General features: G+C 38.1%; 6 protein-coding genes across 7 annotated transcripts; 3 read left to right on the plus strand and 3 right to left on the minus strand.

The window, feature by feature from the left end:
• The first annotated feature begins 419 nt into the window (after positions 1-419).
• Positions 420-2,500, plus strand: LOC110224238 (putative FBD-associated F-box protein At5g56700). The gene is made up of 3 exons (XM_021010132.1): positions 420-1,715; positions 1,800-1,937; positions 2,029-2,500. Exons 1-3 carry the CDS (start codon positions 858-860, stop codon positions 2,233-2,235), a joined length of 1,203 nt encoding a protein of 400 aa, XP_020865791.1. The 5' UTR covers positions 420-857; the 3' UTR covers positions 2,236-2,500.
• A 938-nt stretch (positions 2,501-3,438) lies between these two features.
• Positions 3,439-5,013, plus strand: LOC9300551 (putative FBD-associated F-box protein At5g56700). The gene is given in 5 exon segments (XM_021010174.1): positions 3,439-3,708; positions 3,710-4,128; positions 4,130-4,265; positions 4,355-4,507; positions 4,577-5,013. Coding segments are annotated over 5 exon segments (1,194 nt in total). The 3' UTR covers positions 4,793-5,013.
• A 587-nt stretch (positions 5,014-5,600) lies between these two features.
• Positions 5,601-6,779, minus strand: LOC9300552 (60S ribosomal protein L31-3). Its single transcript, XM_021015875.1, has 3 exons — positions 6,685-6,779; positions 6,442-6,562; positions 5,601-6,035 (listed from the first exon to the last, which is right to left on the minus strand). Exons 2-3 carry the CDS (start codon positions 6,519-6,521, stop codon positions 5,756-5,758), a joined length of 360 nt encoding a protein of 119 aa, XP_020871534.1. The 5' UTR covers positions 6,522-6,562; positions 6,685-6,779; the 3' UTR covers positions 5,601-5,755.
• Positions 6,780-7,180: 401 nt separating this feature from the next.
• Positions 7,181-8,603, plus strand: LOC9302237 (malate dehydrogenase 3, cytoplasmic). The gene is made up of 2 exons (XM_002864430.2): positions 7,181-7,365; positions 7,519-8,603. The coding sequence occupies exons 1-2, from the start codon at positions 7,206-7,208 to the stop codon at positions 8,475-8,477; spliced, it is 1,119 nt and encodes a 372-aa protein (XP_002864476.2). The 5' UTR covers positions 7,181-7,205; the 3' UTR covers positions 8,478-8,603.
• LOC9300553 (zinc protease PQQL-like) lies at positions 8,520-14,551 on the minus strand. Of its 2 annotated transcripts, none has more exons than XM_021029785.1 (21): positions 14,222-14,551; positions 13,652-13,898; positions 13,440-13,565; positions 13,220-13,357; positions 13,014-13,148; positions 12,659-12,916; positions 12,445-12,582; positions 12,279-12,348; positions 11,974-12,187; positions 11,559-11,664; positions 11,181-11,414; positions 10,675-10,839; positions 10,441-10,590; positions 10,270-10,361; positions 9,916-9,997; positions 9,715-9,798; positions 9,521-9,637; positions 9,323-9,433; positions 9,144-9,224; positions 8,847-9,044; positions 8,520-8,761 (listed from the first exon to the last, which is right to left on the minus strand). In XM_021029785.1, exons 1-21 carry the CDS (start codon positions 14,434-14,436, stop codon positions 8,696-8,698), a joined length of 3,027 nt encoding a protein of 1,008 aa, XP_020885444.1. In that variant the 5' UTR covers positions 14,437-14,551; the 3' UTR covers positions 8,520-8,695. The 2 variants fall into 2 exon arrangements, with proteins under 2 accessions (XP_020885444.1, XP_020885446.1); XM_021029787.1 differs by having other exon boundaries at positions 13,652-13,893; positions 14,222-14,309.
• A 171-nt stretch (positions 14,552-14,722) lies between these two features.
• LOC9302238 (histone acetyltransferase type B catalytic subunit) lies at positions 14,723-17,621 on the minus strand. The gene is made up of 10 exons (XM_021029795.1): positions 17,382-17,621; positions 17,236-17,277; positions 16,824-16,933; positions 16,645-16,713; positions 16,498-16,536; positions 16,325-16,401; positions 16,121-16,208; positions 15,904-15,985; positions 15,649-15,806; positions 14,723-15,561 (listed from the first exon to the last, which is right to left on the minus strand). The coding sequence occupies exons 1-10, from the start codon at positions 17,458-17,460 to the stop codon at positions 14,902-14,904; spliced, it is 1,404 nt and encodes a 467-aa protein (XP_020885454.1). The 5' UTR covers positions 17,461-17,621; the 3' UTR covers positions 14,723-14,901.
• Between the last annotated feature and the right edge of the window lie 29 nt (positions 17,622-17,650).

The raw sequence follows: 17,650 nt of genomic DNA on the forward strand, positions 1-17,650 counted from the left end.
TTTTTTGCCATCATTCTATCGTCTGGTTAATTTCAACCATTTGTATATGTGTGTGCCTTGCGACTCAAGCCTTTTTCAATGAAGACAACCAACTCATGTTGTGGAACATTCTGTCTCCTTATGTGCTCAAATACTCCCATAAACTACAGTTTAGGAAGCTCAAGGGTTAACTCAACCTGAATCACATAGTCCTATGCTTGTTTAGGAAGTTACGGCTAAATCGAGAATTTGATGTTGTCTTATTTCTTAGGGTGTCAAATTGGCGGATTGACTCTACCTAAATCCGTATCCGTTAAGAGTGTTTATTACTTTCTCATTGATTATATACCAATTTGACCGGATTTAGGTTTCCAAATGAATTGAAAACAAGCCTTTTCAGGGTTCTCGTTCTTCTTAGAACCTGCTTTAGGTCCATAAACTTGAAAGCTAAGAATGTGTAATCGAAACATGGAGACTGACAAAAATTTACTTTTGAGTCCAACAGCAAGCGGTCTCAGATGATTTAAAGTTCTACCATCTTCTCTATCGATGTCCACTGCAGCAAATTACTCTCTCCAGAGTAAGCGTTTTAGTAACTAACAAGCGTCTTCTTCTTTGTTTCTCTCTAGCTCCTAAATCTCTAAACATTCAGGTCGGGCTAATGATATTAACGGGACGGTTTATTTCAGTAGTGGGTCTAACTAATTGAGTCCGGCTAAGGCCCAGGCCCATTAGAAACTCGATATATATCAAAGGACTTTCTAAGGGTTTGTCTTTGTTCCTCGCCTCCTCGGTGTGGCATTGTTTGAGTCTCACGGTATTCTTATTTTTTCAGGTTCGGAAAAACCAAAGTTCCGTCGGTTGTAAAACTATATTGGATGTGTGATATGGATAAAATCACTGAGTTGTCTGATGATTTTCTCGTGAAGATATTATCGATTCTTCCAACAAAAGAAGCAGTATCAACCAGTGTTTTGTCGAAACGATGGGAGTTTCTTTGGATGTGGTTGCCTAAACTTGATTTCAGCATGAGTCGTAGTTCAGAGTATCCGCGCTTGAGGGATTTTATTGACAAGAATCTGCCATTACATAGAGCTCCTATCATAGAGAGCCTGGACCTTAGGCTTAGGTTTTGTAGTGAATTAGTTAAACCTGAGGATGTAAAATCGTGGGCTGGAATTGCAGTTTCTCGCTGCGTGCGGGAGCTAAGTATCTATTTTCATTTCTATAAAGAACCTGGTTTGTTATTGCCCAGTATTTTGTATACCTGCAAATCGCTTGTGACTTTGAAACTTGAAGGCTATAAGATTCTTGTGGATGTTCCTCCAACGGTTTGTCTCCCTTCCTTGAAAACTTTGCGACTTAGATGGGTGAAATATTTGAAGGAAGATTCTCTTGGACTGCTTCTATCGCATTGCCCTGTTCTGGAAGATCTGAGTATTGAACGATGTCATAATGACAATGTGAGAGCGTTAGTTGTTATTGTCTCGTCCTTGCAGCGTTTATCTTTAATTATAGACAGTGGATGTTCTTCTGATGCGTATATGATTGTTACACCTTCGTTGAAGTATTTCAAAGTTGTGGATCCTAGAGATAGTCTCTCCTATTTGATTGAGCATATGCCAGAGCTGGAAGAGGCAGATATCAATGTTAAGCAAAATATCGAGAAGCTTCTCGTATCAATCACCTCTGTCAAACGTCTTTCATTACAAGTAGGCTTCAGGATTAACAAAGAGGTAATATATATTTCAATCTATTCAATTGCATTATATTACTTTTTACACTGATTAATCTGGTGCTTTTCCTATCCACGTGTGCAGCCCGTGTATGATGCTGGTATTGTCTTCAACCAACTTGAACATCTGAAGCTATTTATAAGAAAAGATTATTGGTCCAAGTTACTTGTCCGGATGCTCAAAGATTCACCTAAACTCCGAGTCCTAAATATCTACGTCCATGTAAGTTTCTTGGCTAAATATTTTATCAGTCTAAAACAACTTTATGGTGGAATCTTAACTCTATATATATATTATCATGTTGTTGTCTCAGATTTTTCCACGTTTTGAGGAGTATCAACCAGACATTAATATCCACGATTTGACTAGTCCTGAAGGGATCTCTCTCCCTAAATGTTTGTTGAAGAGTCTTGAAACTTTCGAGTTTTCAGGGTACAAGGGAAGACAAGAAGAGAGGGATTTCTTGAGTTTTATCTTCAAACATGCTTGTTGCTTGAAATCTTCTACAATTTCGAACTGATCATGTTATGTCGCAGTACTGTAGAAAAATGATCAAAGACTAGTCATATTCGATGTGGAACTTGCTTTCGAACAAAACTTTTGCCTTGTTATCATGTGGTTAATTCTATCGTCTTTTCAAAGGAGAGAACCAAATCAGGTTGTGGAACATTCGTCTCCTTATGCTCAAATATTCTCGTAAACGACCGAATCCCCTACGTCGGTGTAATAAGTTTCTTCTATGACTGTTTATCTGTCTAAACGTACTATCAAGTCTCAGTAAATGTGAGATTCATCAGCTCAATTAATCAGCAAAGATTTGATCAAATTCCAGATGATAAGAGCATATATAATAAGAGTTAATCATTAAGAAGAAAATAAGTCACTTCAAAAAACTATATAAGCAATTTTAAGTCGTACTACAAAGAAGGAAGTGCATGTATATCACTCCAGCATGAGTTTAAAAAGGTTCTAAATATTTGAATATACTTAAAGATCATCAGTTTCCAAGAAGACTGACCCAGTGTTAGAGTTATTACAACTCTTGACCAGACTTCATTACTCATTTATTGTCTCTTAGACTTCATCATTTGTCTCTTAGACTTTCTCACTTTATCTCTTCGTTTCGCTCACATGTATTGTGTATATATACCTATGCACTTTCTCTTATCAATCATCAAAAAAAAAACAAGAGATTCATCTTTTACTCCCAGTACGAGGCCCATCAAAGATTTTTATCATAAAGGTTTGATCTGATAAGTGGTGGTGACTGCAGGTGGTGATATCGACGGCGAGAACGAAGCGACTTTTTTCACTTCAATGGAGACGATGAAGCTCTGCAATTCCGATAACTTGTGATAAACCACTAAGTTCTTCTTCATTCTCCTATCATTTCTCGAATCCTGGCTCACAAACACTCAGTCTAGTCAGAGTAGAAACGTATATACAGTTTCGACAAATGCTTTCTTCTCAGTTATTCCGGCGCTTCTGATTTTAGGTTCTCATAGCAGAAATCGAGATTCCACCGAATCTTCACAGGAAAAACTCATCATCGAAATTTCTAGGTTTGTTGTTCTATTCCTCGCTTTGTTTTTCAGTTGTTACTAATTTTTCTAGTTGGCTTTTTAGTAATCTTTTTTAGTCTTATGGTGTTTTCTTGTGATTTTTGTTTTCAGGGTCAGAATACACTAAGTTCTGTTGATTGTAACATTATTAGTGAAGTGGTATGGCTAAAATCAGTGACTTGTCTGATGAATTACTGGTGAAGATATTATCGTTTCTTCCAACAAGAGTTGCTGTATCAACTAGCGTTTTGTCCAAACAATGGGAGTTTCTTTGGATGTGGTTGCCTAAACTTGAGTACGATGATTACGATCACATTACTGATCGTTCACAGTCTGCATTCCAGACATATCGGGATTTTATTGCAAAGAATCTGCCATTACACAGAGCTCCCATCATAGAAACCTTGTGCCTTAGATTTTGTCGTGGATCACTTAAAACCTAAGGATTTGAAACCGTGGGTTGGAATTGCAGTTTCTCGCTGTGTGCGTGAGCTAAGTATCGGTTTATCTCATTTCAATGTTGTATCATTGCCCAGTAGTTTGTATACTTGCAAATCGCTCGTGACTTTGAAACTCGAAGGCGAGAAGGTTCTTGTGGATGTTCCACGAACGGTTTTTCTCCCTTCCTTGAAAACTTTGCAACTTGAACGTGTGACATATTCAACTGAAGATTCTCTTCGGCTGCTTCTATCCTACTGCCCTGTTCTGGAAGATCTGAGTATTGTACGAGATGAGAATGACAATTTGAGAGCGGTAGTTGTTATTGTCTCGTCCTTGCAGCGTTTATCCTTAGAGATACCCGGTCTATGTTCTTCTGATGCGTATGTGATAGTTACCCCTTATCTGAAGTATGTCCTATTTGATTGAGCATATGCCCGAGCTGGAAGAAGCAGATATTGTTGTTCTGCAGGATCCCGAGAAGCTTCTCGAATCAGTTACATTTTTCAAACGCCTTTCTATACGCGTAATATTCAACAGTTCAATACAGGTATCTGCTTTCATGTTATCTACCTCATTATTTTTATTTAAGACACAAAATCGGATTTTCTTGAGCTTGAATCCTATTTTATTGTGCAGACTGTGTATCGTAATGGTATTGTCTTCAATCGACTTGAAAATTTGAAGCTATGTATATGCAATGATGATTGGTCAAAGTTACTTGTCCAGTTGCTCAAAGATTCTCCTAACCTGCGAGTCCTCAATCTCCTCGTTGATGATGTAAGTTTATTCGTTTGACCATTTTGCAGTCTAAATTCACACTAGTGTAGTTTTAACCTTTACTTTTCTTTTTAATCTTAGTATCCGTCAATTTATGGGGAATATGAACCGGTTCGCTGGAAAAATAATAAGAGCTCCGTCCCTAAATGTTTGTTGAACAGTCTTGAAACTTTCGAGTTTGCCGGGTACATGGGAGGACCAGAAGAGAGGGACTTCTTGAGTTTTATCTTCAAACATGCGCGTCGCTTGAAATCTTCATCAATCTTGCGCGGTTCAGAACGATATTATGGGTTTTGAGTTTTATGAGTTATGTTCCACAATAGAAACTTGAAAATGATCTAAGAGTCGGCGTATTATTGTTTTTTGTTGTATTTGTTCTTTGAATGTAGAACTTGTTTTCGGACAATCTATCGTCTGGTTTTATGTGGTAAACTACAATTTGTATGTCTCTGCGTTGTGGGTTGTGGCCTTGTAAACTACTGGTTCAGAAGCTCAACCCTAATCAAATAGTCCCATGCTTGTTGAAGAAGCTACGATGGTGAACACAGCTGCATTTCTAAGCTGAAGACATCTTATCAACAGCTCTTGATTCAAAGTTAAACGTAGTTATTTTATTTAGGCTTCAAATATTGGTCATTATGTCCATATAATAGTGGACGACATCTAGCATAACTTGATGCACAGATCATCCTGATAACGTAAATCGGATGATGAAGATCAAATGGATTTCAAATAAACAAAGAAGGATAAATGGATACAACGTTCACAAGTAACGCGGCAAGAGTCTCAAGAGAGATGCTCCGGCAATACGATGAGGAATAGCATGAGAATTACAGAGAATTCTCTAGAACAAACAAAGAACCAAATGAAGAAGAAGATTACAATCTCAGATTTAGCATAATGAAGAAGATGACACTCATTCGCTTTTAAAGGAGAAGAACAGCTCCAATCGCTTCCTTCCACGTGTACTGCAGCTCACTACTCCTCACGTGCCACACGTTCCAGTTTTGTTACTTCATTTCTTCATACTCCTTTTCCTATATCACATCCCTACGATTTACTTTGAGTAAATGTGAGATTCAACAATTAACAAGCATGAAGAAAATTCCAAAACAAAACAAGATCCAATCATCTAGAAGAAAATAGGTCTGCATAAGTAAATTCAAGATGCACTACAATGAAGAAAGTGAAAGGTCAAGACTTTTAATTGAAACACAGCAACAAAAGTAAAAAACAACAAAACTTGTTCTACTGACTCTCTCAATCCTCCTCTTCGATGACCTTTGTGCCAAGTCCACTGAGTCCTTCTGCAGGGATTTCAGCAACAGTGACAAGGGAGAAGAACTCTTCCTTTGCATCTTCATCGTCATTTCTCTTACGTGCAACACGAACCCTGATCCTCCTTGGTGGACCTCTGATTCCCTTGCTCCAGATTTGCTTGTTCAATTTCACGTCTACCCTAACGTCCTTAGTCCCCATAGCTTTCTCTGCAAACTTCCTGATCTCCTTAATGGCATTTGGTGCCTTCTTCTTAAAGGTACTGTTACAAATCAATAATACATAAGTAAAGATTCTTAATCACATAAAAACCAAACCCACCAAATAACAAATTCCACAAACCAAACTCTAATCTTAATTCTGTTTTATAAGAGATATCAAATGAACTATATCCTTTCATTTCAAGATTATATTTCGATCAAATGAATCCAAAACAAACAATCAGTACAAGATCTCTTTCTATGGATTAAACGTCTGATTACATTTAGAAAAAGATTAACTTGATCATACCAAAGTAAGTCTAAGAGTCTTGCAACTATAATATGACAGAAAGTAACTTAATTTCACAACAATCCTATGAACTTAACCTATCCAGCTCACAACATGAACACAAAGAGTGAAATCTAACATCGTGCACAGAAGAAATTAGGGTTTAAAGGAAAGGTCACCATTTGTGAAGGCGTCTGTGGAGGTTAATGGTGTACTCTCTGGTCACCACTTCCTCTTTCCTTCCCTTTTTCTCAGACATCTTTCTCTTTCTTTGTGACTTACTTCTTCAAACTCACTTACCTGCGATTATCCACAACCAAAATCACTTCAAAATCGAATCTTTTTATCGGAAATTGAACAGATCTGTTCATTGTTAGATCAAGGAAGCAGAATTGAGCTAGATTCAGAGAGAAAGAGTGTACCTTTGGATTGAAGAACGTCGAGAGACAGAAAGGGGACGCAGGTTGAGAAGTAAGCATATATATGCGGCACTTTGAGCTAACCCTAAAATTAATTTATTGGGCCTTAATGGGCCGATTTATTGTACTATTATCCTCGGCATTTTCATTTTACTCTTTCTTATTTCTTATAGCCTATTAATGGCCCAGACATCCATGTAGTAGCTAGTGGGAATTGAATTTAGGGGTGGGAAAAATCTTAACTGAAAAACCTAATTGGTTCTACTAATTAATCACCCATGTTAACCAAAAAGAAACAAAGTTTTGAGGATCTTTCTTTGGCTACGTTTCTTTTCATAGATATTAGATTCTTTGTTTTTGTTCTATGACTTAGATTTTGTGTATGTCGAAGTTTTGGTAAGTATCAAGTTATGTCCTCTTTGAAGCTTTTCATAGATTCCTTATGTCTTCTTCGCTTTTATAAAGTGAACTTAGGAAAGCATGAACATCCATTCGTTGCTTGATTATATTTTACTTAGAAAAAAATGGAGTTAGTTGGAGAAGAAATTGATTATACTTTTGTGATTCAGAAAGTTTTGGTTCTACTGTTTTGTGTTGGTTTGTCATGGAAAATGATAATATACATGTGTAATTTGTTAAACATTGAGAAAGATCCTATAAGGGTTTTGATTACCGGTGCAGCAGGTAATGTCAACCAAATACTAAATTTTACGTCTTTTTGTTTACTTAAAACTGAAACCAAACAAAGCGTGTTTGCTTTTGTTTATTTGTCTTTATTTATCTACCCATACCTTTGTAGTTTGTTCTTAATTTAATTGGGAACTTTCTATTGAACAGGAAACATAGGATATGCAATTGCTCCAATGATTGCAAGAGGTATGATGCTAGGTCCAGATCAACCCATGATTCTGCATTTACTTGATATAGAACCAGCTTCAAGTTCGCTAGAGGCTGTGAAAATGGAGCTTCAAGATTCAGCTTTCCCTCTTCTCAAAGGTGTTATCGCGACTACAGATGTTGTTGAAGCATGTAAAGATGTGAATATCGCTATAATGATCGGCGGATTCCCAAGGATAGCAGGCATGGAAAGAAAAGATGTGATGTCGAAAAATGTTGTGATATATAAAGCTCAAGCTTCTGCTTTAGAGCGTTATGCATCAGAGGATTGCAAGGTTCTTGTTGTAGCAAACCCTGCAAACACAAATGCTCTGATTCTGAAAGAGTTTGCGCCATCGATCCCAGAAGAAAATATAACTTGCCTAACACGGCTCGACCATAATCGAGCTCTAGCTCAGCTAGCAGATAAGCTAAGTGTTCCTGTAAGCAGCGTGAAGAACGTGATTATTTGGGGAAACCATTCTTCAACTCAATATCCAGACACCAATCACGCAACCGTCTCTACAAAAAGTGGAGATAGACCGGTAAAAGAACTTGTCACAGATCACAACTGGCTGAAGAGTGAGTTTATTACGGAAGTTCAGCAACGTGGTGCAGCCATTTTAAGAGCAAGGAAACAGTCAAGTGCTTTATCCGCCGCTAGCGCAGCTTGTGACCATATCCGTGATTGGTTCCTTGGATCCCCTAAAGGAACTTGGGTTTCTATGGGTGTTTGTTCTGACGGCTCATATGGTATACCACCCGATTTGGTTTACTCGTTTCCGGTTATCTGTGAGAAAGGGAGTTGGAAAATCGTACAAGGACTCAATATAGACGCGTTTTCGAGGGAGAAAATGGATGACTCTGCACGAGAGCTAGCTGAAGAGAAGGAATTAGCTTATTCCTGTCTTAATGCATAAACCAAAATTCGAAAAACTATGGGAGTCATAGCACAAACAATGTAGCAAACAAATAAGTTTGTGTTTCTAAAATTCTTGTAAAAATAATGGGAACTTACATAATAAACGCTGAGGTTCACTTATACATTTAAAAACTCTGAAATCTTGGGTTATAAAATCAGAAAATTGAAAAAAAACAAAAACAGAAACAAAAACAAAACAAAGGAGAGTTCAGACTTCTACTTGCGAGAGTATCTCCAGATGCCAAAAACAAGAACACCCAAACCCGCAACGCCCGCCAAAATCTAGTAACCAAAGAGACAAATTCATATTTTAATGATTGCAATGTTACATTTACGGAAACAAGAGAAAGAACAAATGAACACTGACCTTGGTGTCACGGATGTAAGGGGTCTCGGATCGTGAACTAAAGATAGACGGAAGAAATCCAAAACGAGATCTCTGTGGCATGAGAATAACAGCAGTGTACTGTTTCTTGGACGGGTGAGGAAGGATTCGCTGTAATGCAGCTTGTGCTGTTTGTGGTGCAAGTGACTCTCTCATTCGCAGACGCCCTTCTTCTAAAATCTAAAATCCACAGAGAAGTTTCTTCCCTTTTCGTAAGACTGTGTTTATGAAAAACCATCAAAGCTATTGACAAAAAAATGTTTTTTTTTTTTAACTGACCTTACAAGAAGCGCCTAAATCGCCAGCATAAACCCTTGATTGATATCCACGAAGAATCCTGTCTAACCAGTAATAGTTTTCCTGAACAGGAGAAAATAAAATCAATTTTGTTTCGACAGTAAATTATGGTTTTTGGCTGTGATGGATTTGTGATGATTATTATGGCCATAAAAAATTACCTGCAGGCCATTTTCGTGAGCTCTTTGTTCAATTTCAAGGATGGCTGAAATGTCTTCCTGCGAAGGGCCTTCCTCTTGAAGCCGTACAATTTCTTCTAAAGCTAAATCAACCTGAACGACAAAGAGGTGGCTTTGGTGACCAACAGGCAGCCAAATATATAGAGAAATCGTTAGATAGTGTTAGAACGATGGACATACCAGTTTAGAGGAGATTTCTGGATCACAGGAAAAATTTACACTGATGTCACCACGCAAATCCGCAGTTCTAGATGGTTTATTCCCGCCAAGAAACACCGAGACTTCAGCAGAATATATCTGCTTAATAGGAAAGTAAGGTCACTAAAGGTTTGGTATGATCATCATAGAAAACTGACACAAAGAGCAGAATATACCTGCCCGTGCTCGAACCTGAGAAACTGGATTATCTTGGTCTCTAGGAGTTTCCCTAAAAAGCCGATACAGTGGATTTCTTCGATCTATCATAAATTTAATGGTATGAAGCAAATGCATTAAGACATCTTTTTAGTAAGGAAAAGAAGAAAATACCATTAGTGAGTAAGTTATGGTTCAGGTGATGAAGCATAGTCACTTACCATTGTTCCATTTGTTAACTGCACAGGAAAGCATAATTGGACTGAACACTGGGCTTCCACCATTGGACTTCGTACAAATTCTCTGCAATATTTGCGAATTTAAAGTCAATATGTAATTATCAAGGGAAATACACAGTATCATCGTCTCTGATTGGTCGATGTACGAACATTTCTATCAGAATTCTGAAACTTCTAACCAGGGCCAATATTTCCAGAATATAACTTCTACCGTTTTCCTAACTTTTAATCAATATTTTAGAAAACCATAAATTTATACAGTGGCGAAACTGAAGCCAAACAAAAATATACTATGTCGTTGAACTTTGATAATGACAAGATCAGTATACAGCTTACCTTGTTATCTTCGTAGGGAAAGTGAATGGTAAGCCCTTGAGGTCATCACGGTTGAAATTGAGAACTGGTTGAGGAGGCTTAGGTATTCCACCCTGCATAAAGCGAACGCAAGAATTCAGTCAATATTCCAAGCATACTTTTTTGTATCAGCAGTGATGTAATCTAACTTACCAAATACTGAAGAATTAGAGGAAGCGCGATAGTAGGATCAAGGTTCCCTACAATCACAACAGTGAAAGTTGATGGATCCCTAAAGCAACTGTTGAAGTATTCGCAAGCCTTCAACGGGTCAACTTTTCTGAGTTCACTAATCCGAATAGGCTACACATCAGAGACTAGGGGTTAGAATCAGCTGGACGTTCACTAGGAAATAACTAGTCATTTTGAAAATAGAAGATATCATACCCTAAAGAAATATGAATTTCCATAATTGAGTTCCTTCACTCTGTTGGCAAAGACAGTGTAAGGGTCTCTTTCTCGAGCACGGACTGCTTCTTCTGCCATTTGCATCACTATTCCAACCTCTTCTTCTTGTGGCATCACGTTTGTAGTGAAAAGTTGATATACAAGCTGGAAAGAAAGTATAATAAGGTTCAATTCTAAGGACAAGATAATGCAAGTTTAATCCAAAGAGAGTCAAAACATTACTAGAGGAAAAGAAGAAAGAATGCTAAACAGTTTATGGATGCACATGGAATATTTGTCAATACATTCAATCTCCATCATTTAGATGTTAGCAAATATGTTAATGAAGTCTGCTAGGTTTCATTGACCTCAGTTGGTTTCAGCCAAAAATGTTATGGTTAATGAAGTCAACTGCTAGGTTTCAGCCAAATGTTAGAAAAACGCCTAAGATCAACCTGTAAGAACTTAGCAAATGAACGTTTATGAGCAGTAGGAAGAAGGAGAACCTGCAAAGCAGTTTCAAGGTCCGTGGGTGAACAATCACAAGAAAACGTTCTCATATACGGTCCGAGTCTTGCACTAACTTCAACTCTCTTACCAGCAAGCATATCCATAAGCATTGATGGCTTATAACCAAACATACCAATTTCACCAGCAATTGTTGATCCCATTGAACATGAAATGTAATCACTCTCAGGGAGTTCAGATAGTCCTCCATATGAGAACCCGGTAAAAAGAATCTGCAAGGGAGAAAAAGGACAATCATGAAGTTACGGAAACACTTAAGTATAAGAAGACGCTCAGAGCTTAATCCATTGCCATCTATGCCTAAACATATACACACACACATGTATAAATATTGTAGCTCTCAGTTAATATTGCACCTGATCGTCCAAGAAGTCAGTGGACTTGTAGCAAACTTGCATTCCATTTGATAATGTTAATTCTGTAACCCCAACTTCTGGATATTCAAGCTGGTGAGTAATACTCCTTCATTGAACATTAGTCACGGATGAGAAATAAGAAATGTAAAAATATACGCACATCAGTTTTATCAAAAGAACCATTTAGTTCAGAAAAAGGCTTTAGAGATAGGATTTTATCATGCTTTTCCTAACTAGTCAGTTTCTATAAGAAATAGAAAATAAAACAAAGGTATTTACTTTTGAGGATCTATGCTCGGCCCAGACAATCTTTGAAAACTAAAGTCAATAGAACCAATATCTAAAAGTAATGAGGCTATTAAGAGTGGGTGGCCTTTGCTTGCCAGTGAACCTATAGTTACAGTTCGGGGCTTACCCTGGAGTTGGCTTCTCACTGACAACTTCTTCTGGAATTTTTTCCTCATCCCATGGAGCAATCATCTTTTCTTCTTCAAGACTATTAACCTTTGAGACAACATTTCTCATATCATCAATTGTAGCAGCAGATTTAGGTTCCATTGATTTTATCACACAGCCGCATGATGTTCTTAGCTTTTCAGAGTATTTGGACACATCTGATGCCGATATTTCTGCATCAGAGAGAAACCAATATAATTTATACGAGTTTAATAGTGAAAATGGAACTAGACTACATTATAAAAAGAGTATGCATGGTCTCACGGGGTAGAAGAGTCTTCTGAAGTTGTGCCTCGTATTCAATTCCAATAACAGGTTCCTTGTGAAGGAAATGCTGCAAGATGAAACACATATAAACAAGATTTTGGTAGAGGGGGAAGACAGAAAGCTAGTTGATCACATATTAAAGTTCATCACACACATATTTTACCTGTATATATTCATCCCGCAAGCTAGTTGATTGGACCTGATCGCGTTCCAAATAAGCAGATTCAATCTCGGACATCATGAGAGCCCGAACAACAGATATTTCACGCTCTGAGAACCCATGAAGGCGTACCCTAGCAACCTAAAACACAAGAGAACCAATGAAGCGGCGGGAAAAGAAAATGACAGACTCCGAAAAGAGGGAAATGAGTAGAGACCTCGAGAAGCATAGACTCTAGGGATGCAAGAGTTCCTTTCTCTTTACAAGACGAACTCATTATATAGGCCTTCAAAGGGCTCACCAGGACATCAGCAGCAACAGAACACGCAAAAAATGGGGGGTCCTTTCTACGAGATATTTTGAAGAGTCTCTGGTTAAGAGCATGTAGAAACATTGATTCTGCAAGCATATCCCGATAATCTTTCACCGTCTTCAGATCACTTACAGGCATCTTATAGCTAATCATTACTGCAGACTACAAGCCAAATTAAAGACCACAAACGAAGCTTAGGAGTTTGAAAATTGACATCGGGATAATACAGGAGACGTTTGGAGAGTTAAATTTGACTTACCCCAGCTGCCTCTGACTCAACAAAACAAGAAAACCGTGTTTCTTCATGAGAAGGAACAGGAAACACTGGTATCTCTGGAGGCTCGCTACTTGATCTTTTATCCTCAAAATGTGTCTTTATCAAATCAACTACAGTCTAACAACAAGGATTATCAACAAACTCTGACCGTACAACATAATCATAGTCATAAACTAAAATAGTAGTACCTTTGTATCTGGAAAATCTCCAACAGCCACAACAGCCATATTGCATAAATGATACCATTTCTGGTAAAATTGCTTAACAGTTGCAGCAGGAACAGATCGAATCACTTTCTCCAACCCAATGGGTAAACGTTCAGCATACTGCAGTCAAATGAAAGTCTTTTAAGAACACATTGGAGTCTCTATTAAACTACACAAATGATTAACAAAAGACCTCACATACCTTAGAACCTTCCATCATCAGCTGCCAATGTGAATCTTGCATCCTTCCAGTAGCATTTCGATTCCCTCGGTATTCTTCCATAACAGCCCCTCTTTCTTTCTCTAAATCTTCATTTGAGACTCGAATCTAAAAACACCGTGTACTAATTCTTAAGGAAAGAAAAACGAATGAAAAAAACTAAAATAGAGGAGACAGAGTGACAGAGACATTACCTCAGAGCTAAACTCTGCTAAAATGGAAATAGCCTGAGATAACAATTCAGGCTTATCAACAGGGACAAACAATTCATAAATAGTCTCATCCGCTGTGGTCATTGCGTTTTGACAGGGCCCAAACTCTGCTCCAATGCTCTCTAAGAACTTGACAATATCATGATTTGTATATCTCGTTGTAGCACTAAATGCAAGATGCTCCACAATATGAGCAACTCCACGCTGATCCTCCTCTTCCAAAACTGAACTGCCAATAAACCAAAAGGCATGTCAGCATCATTTATACCGCAATCCACTCGCATAATTCAACTTAATTTCATCCCAATTCTGTATTATCGAATATATTCATGCATGTCACAAATCTGTTCATAACAAGTCACAAGAAGAATCATCAATCAAATCAAAGTTGGATCAACTAGTGACCAATTAAATCAACAAGTCGACTCGGAACAAAAAAAAATATCCTATAAAGAGAGAAAAAACTCAATTTCCAGTAATTCAATTCATAAGTTCAATTCAATTCAAATCAAAACCAAATGTGGCCAAGATCAAAAAAAGAAGAAGACAAACCCGACTTTAACGGCGAGAGCTAGAGCGGCTCTCATTCTTGGTTTGGAGTTTCTGCGAACATAGTAGACGAGACCATTGTCGAGTCTTCCATAATCAGCACCGAATGGCTCAGGCTCGTTACCGAGCTCTTGTTCCATGTCCACACTCATCAGTTTCAGTGACCTGAAACCTTGTTTCCTCAAGACCTTAGAGCTCTCTCCCGCTATCAAATCCATCTCTCTCTCCACCTCCCTCTCCCTCACTCAGTCAAAATCAAAATCGTTTATCAACAGAACACGAAACAAATTCTCGTCCCTATAGAGATGGCACAATAGTCCCACCCTTCGAGATTTGTTCTTATTTTTTTTTTTTTTGCCTTTGACAAGTATCTATCCCGGTTTGTCCGGTATATATGGTTCGACCAGCACCAGTTTTATTTCCGGTTTCAGCTTAAACCCGATCGGAATATTCCAATTTATGGACATCGATGTAAATGGTGCCAATAACATCATAACCGGAAGAAACAACTAAACCAAACTACATTCGTTTACTCAAAGAGTCAACGTACATAACATAGTGCTACAAAACGAATACAAACGGTTTGATCTTTTTAGTGATCACATAGTTTTGAGATTTCTGGTTTGATCATTCAACAAAAAGCTTCTGATAAGAAAAAAACTCTCACAAAGTTTTGATTCCAATTAGATTTTTACCTCTAGACAACTCTTAGAGACTTTCTCAGCAACCAACTTGATCTCACGAATCCTTTCCTCAACCAGTTGCTTCAGCTGCTGCTCTTGATCCGGTTTGTTTTCATCAACTTGAACATTGGTATTAGCTTCTTCTCTATTTACAGACTTGAAAACCACAAACGATGCTTCAGGCTCGAATGAGCTTGGAACATCAACGACTTGTTTCTTTGGAGTTTCTATATCTTTTCCCAGAATGTCGGTTCTCACATGGTTCGTGATGACTGATGTGTAATCTTCCATGTACTTGTCGATAGGATCAAGAGCAAGATATATCAAAATCTCCCAGCATTTGAGGAACTGTTTCTTGTTGATCTTCAGAGATTCGCGGACTTTCTCGATGGCGTTCAAAGGCGGGGTGAATCGAGGTATCTGAGCTTTCTTTGATAGCTTTCCTTTTGTGAGAGTCTGAACAGCTGAATCAATGTCTGGTTTGATTGGATCGAAACTGCGCAAGCGGTTTATGTCTATGCAAGTGCGGATGTGTTGGAACTTTTCAGATGGCTCTTCAACTGTCAAATCGTAAACGTCTTCTGTTATGGCCACGTTGTTTACTACCTCCATAAGATAGCTTCCGAGTCCTTTTCCTTGGAAGGATGGTAAGACCAAGATCTGAAATCAAAACAAAGAATCAGCATAAACAGTCAGATCGAAAAGATTGCAAGAAGGATTGAGATCTTTGAGGAATATATTTTATACCTGGCTGAGTCGCATCCGTAGCCTATCAGGATAACGATAGAATTTATAAATTGCAGTAAATCCCACAATTCGATACAAAGGATCTTCTTTTTCCTCTTTCTTTTGGATTAAGAGATATAAATGCCAGTCAGGATCAGTGACATCAATCGGGTTGCTGCCTGATCAAAATAATGAACCGGCATCTCGTTAGTACTAACAAAAGAAATAAAAAAACTGAAGATGACTTAAAAATAGCAAGGGTGGGTGGGTGATTACCATCGACAAAAAGAAGAACAAGGGGTACCAATCGGCTATAGAGGAGTCCAGCATTTGGAGAACCAATTTCCATCCGTATAACCTGAGGATAATCAACCATTATAAGTTCTTTCTTCAGAAATTTGCAGCTTCGCAGCTGATGAAAGCATCTCAAACTAATTTGCTCAAACTTATTAAAAGACTATAGGGTACATGAATCATATTAAGTAAGAACTACCTGGAGATCTGAAGGAACCACTTCAGCATTATTGCTGCTTCCATCTGTCGCTCCAGAACGCATTACCTCTCCATTCGAGACCATATTTCTAGAACAATCAATGACAAAATTCAACATTATACTCAGAGACTATAAAGAGAAATCTATCTTAAATAATTTGGGAACAAGTTCGAGATGGTATGAAAGCATCCAGAAGGTATGCACCTGATAAAATCACTCTGTGTCGAAAAGGTTTGCAGAAATTCATCCTTGTTGTCAACAATGGTCTCAGCAAATATGTTCTAAGTGGAATGAATCAGACAATCAGAATAATAATAATAGGAGAACAAAAAAAGCATGTGTCTCAGATAAGATAGGACATCGAAGTTGATTGGTACCTGTAAAGCAGATTTGAGGTCCGTGATGCCTTTGTCTCCCTTTACACACATAACAGAAGGTCACAGGAAGATGATGCCCCATGATTAGTCTCTTTAAAAGCCATATAAAAAATAATCCAACAAATAGCAAATAAAATCAACACTTACGTTGGTTGTGCTCTGGTATGTGATATCAGCATATGAATGTAATGAGATGCTATTGATCCATACATTTATCTGAAACAAATGAAATTGATGGTAAGATAATGTCAGAACAGAACCAAAACAATGGGAAACCAGAGATTTAAAAGAAAGAGCAAAATAATCTCATGGTAAGGCCACATTACCTTCAAACCTTGGTAACCATAAATCTTGCCATCTCCATCAAAGAAATCATTCAAGTCAACTGGCTTCACGCAGGAAATATCAGGAGAATCAACTTCCTCTTTGCTCGAAACTAGAACATCACACATCACGAAAACAGACAACAAAATTATGTCACATCAACCTAAGAAATTTACACAGAGAATACTTTTATGACTCATCGAAACCACAGTATACAGATCTTCTCTACACGTTCAATAAGTGAAACCTACCTTTCGATAGCAACAAAGTTCGCCGGAAAAGTCAAAAACTATAAAAATCGAAGTAAGAACAACTAATTTCAGCAAAAAAGTCGAAAGCAGGAAACGTAACCCTAATTCCGTACGAAACTATATCCCCAAAATCAACCTCAAATGATTTAAATCAAATACGCACCGAGGTAAATTTTGATGCACTCGTTAGCCTCGACACCAGTATCTGATCGAAAGAGAAATCACCGGATTAGAGAGAAATGCGAAATCGGAGCTGCGAAAGTGGTAATCGCGAGTACAGAAAGACAAACAAGAAGAGAAATGACTCACCAGCGGGAGAAAATCCGACACGACGACGCTTCTTAGGCTCGGTAACCGGACCGGCGGCGGCTTGCTGCTTCTGAACCATGGAGTCTCCGGCGAGTGAAGGCGGGAAGAGAGTGAGACAAAGGCGGGAAAATTGGAGGGTTAATGGAAATGCGGAGAGAGCGATACACACAGAGAGTCAGTAAAAGCTTGGGGCTCTCTTTATGTTGGCTTTGAGAGCAATAGCAGATGGAGAAATAAAATACACACCACATGATCCACACGTGACTTAG

This window comes from Arabidopsis lyrata (genome assembly GCF_000004255.2).
Source record: "Arabidopsis lyrata subsp. lyrata unplaced genomic scaffold ARALYscaffold_8, whole genome shotgun sequence".
NCBI lineage: Eukaryota > Viridiplantae > Streptophyta > Magnoliopsida > Brassicales > Brassicaceae > Arabidopsis > Arabidopsis lyrata.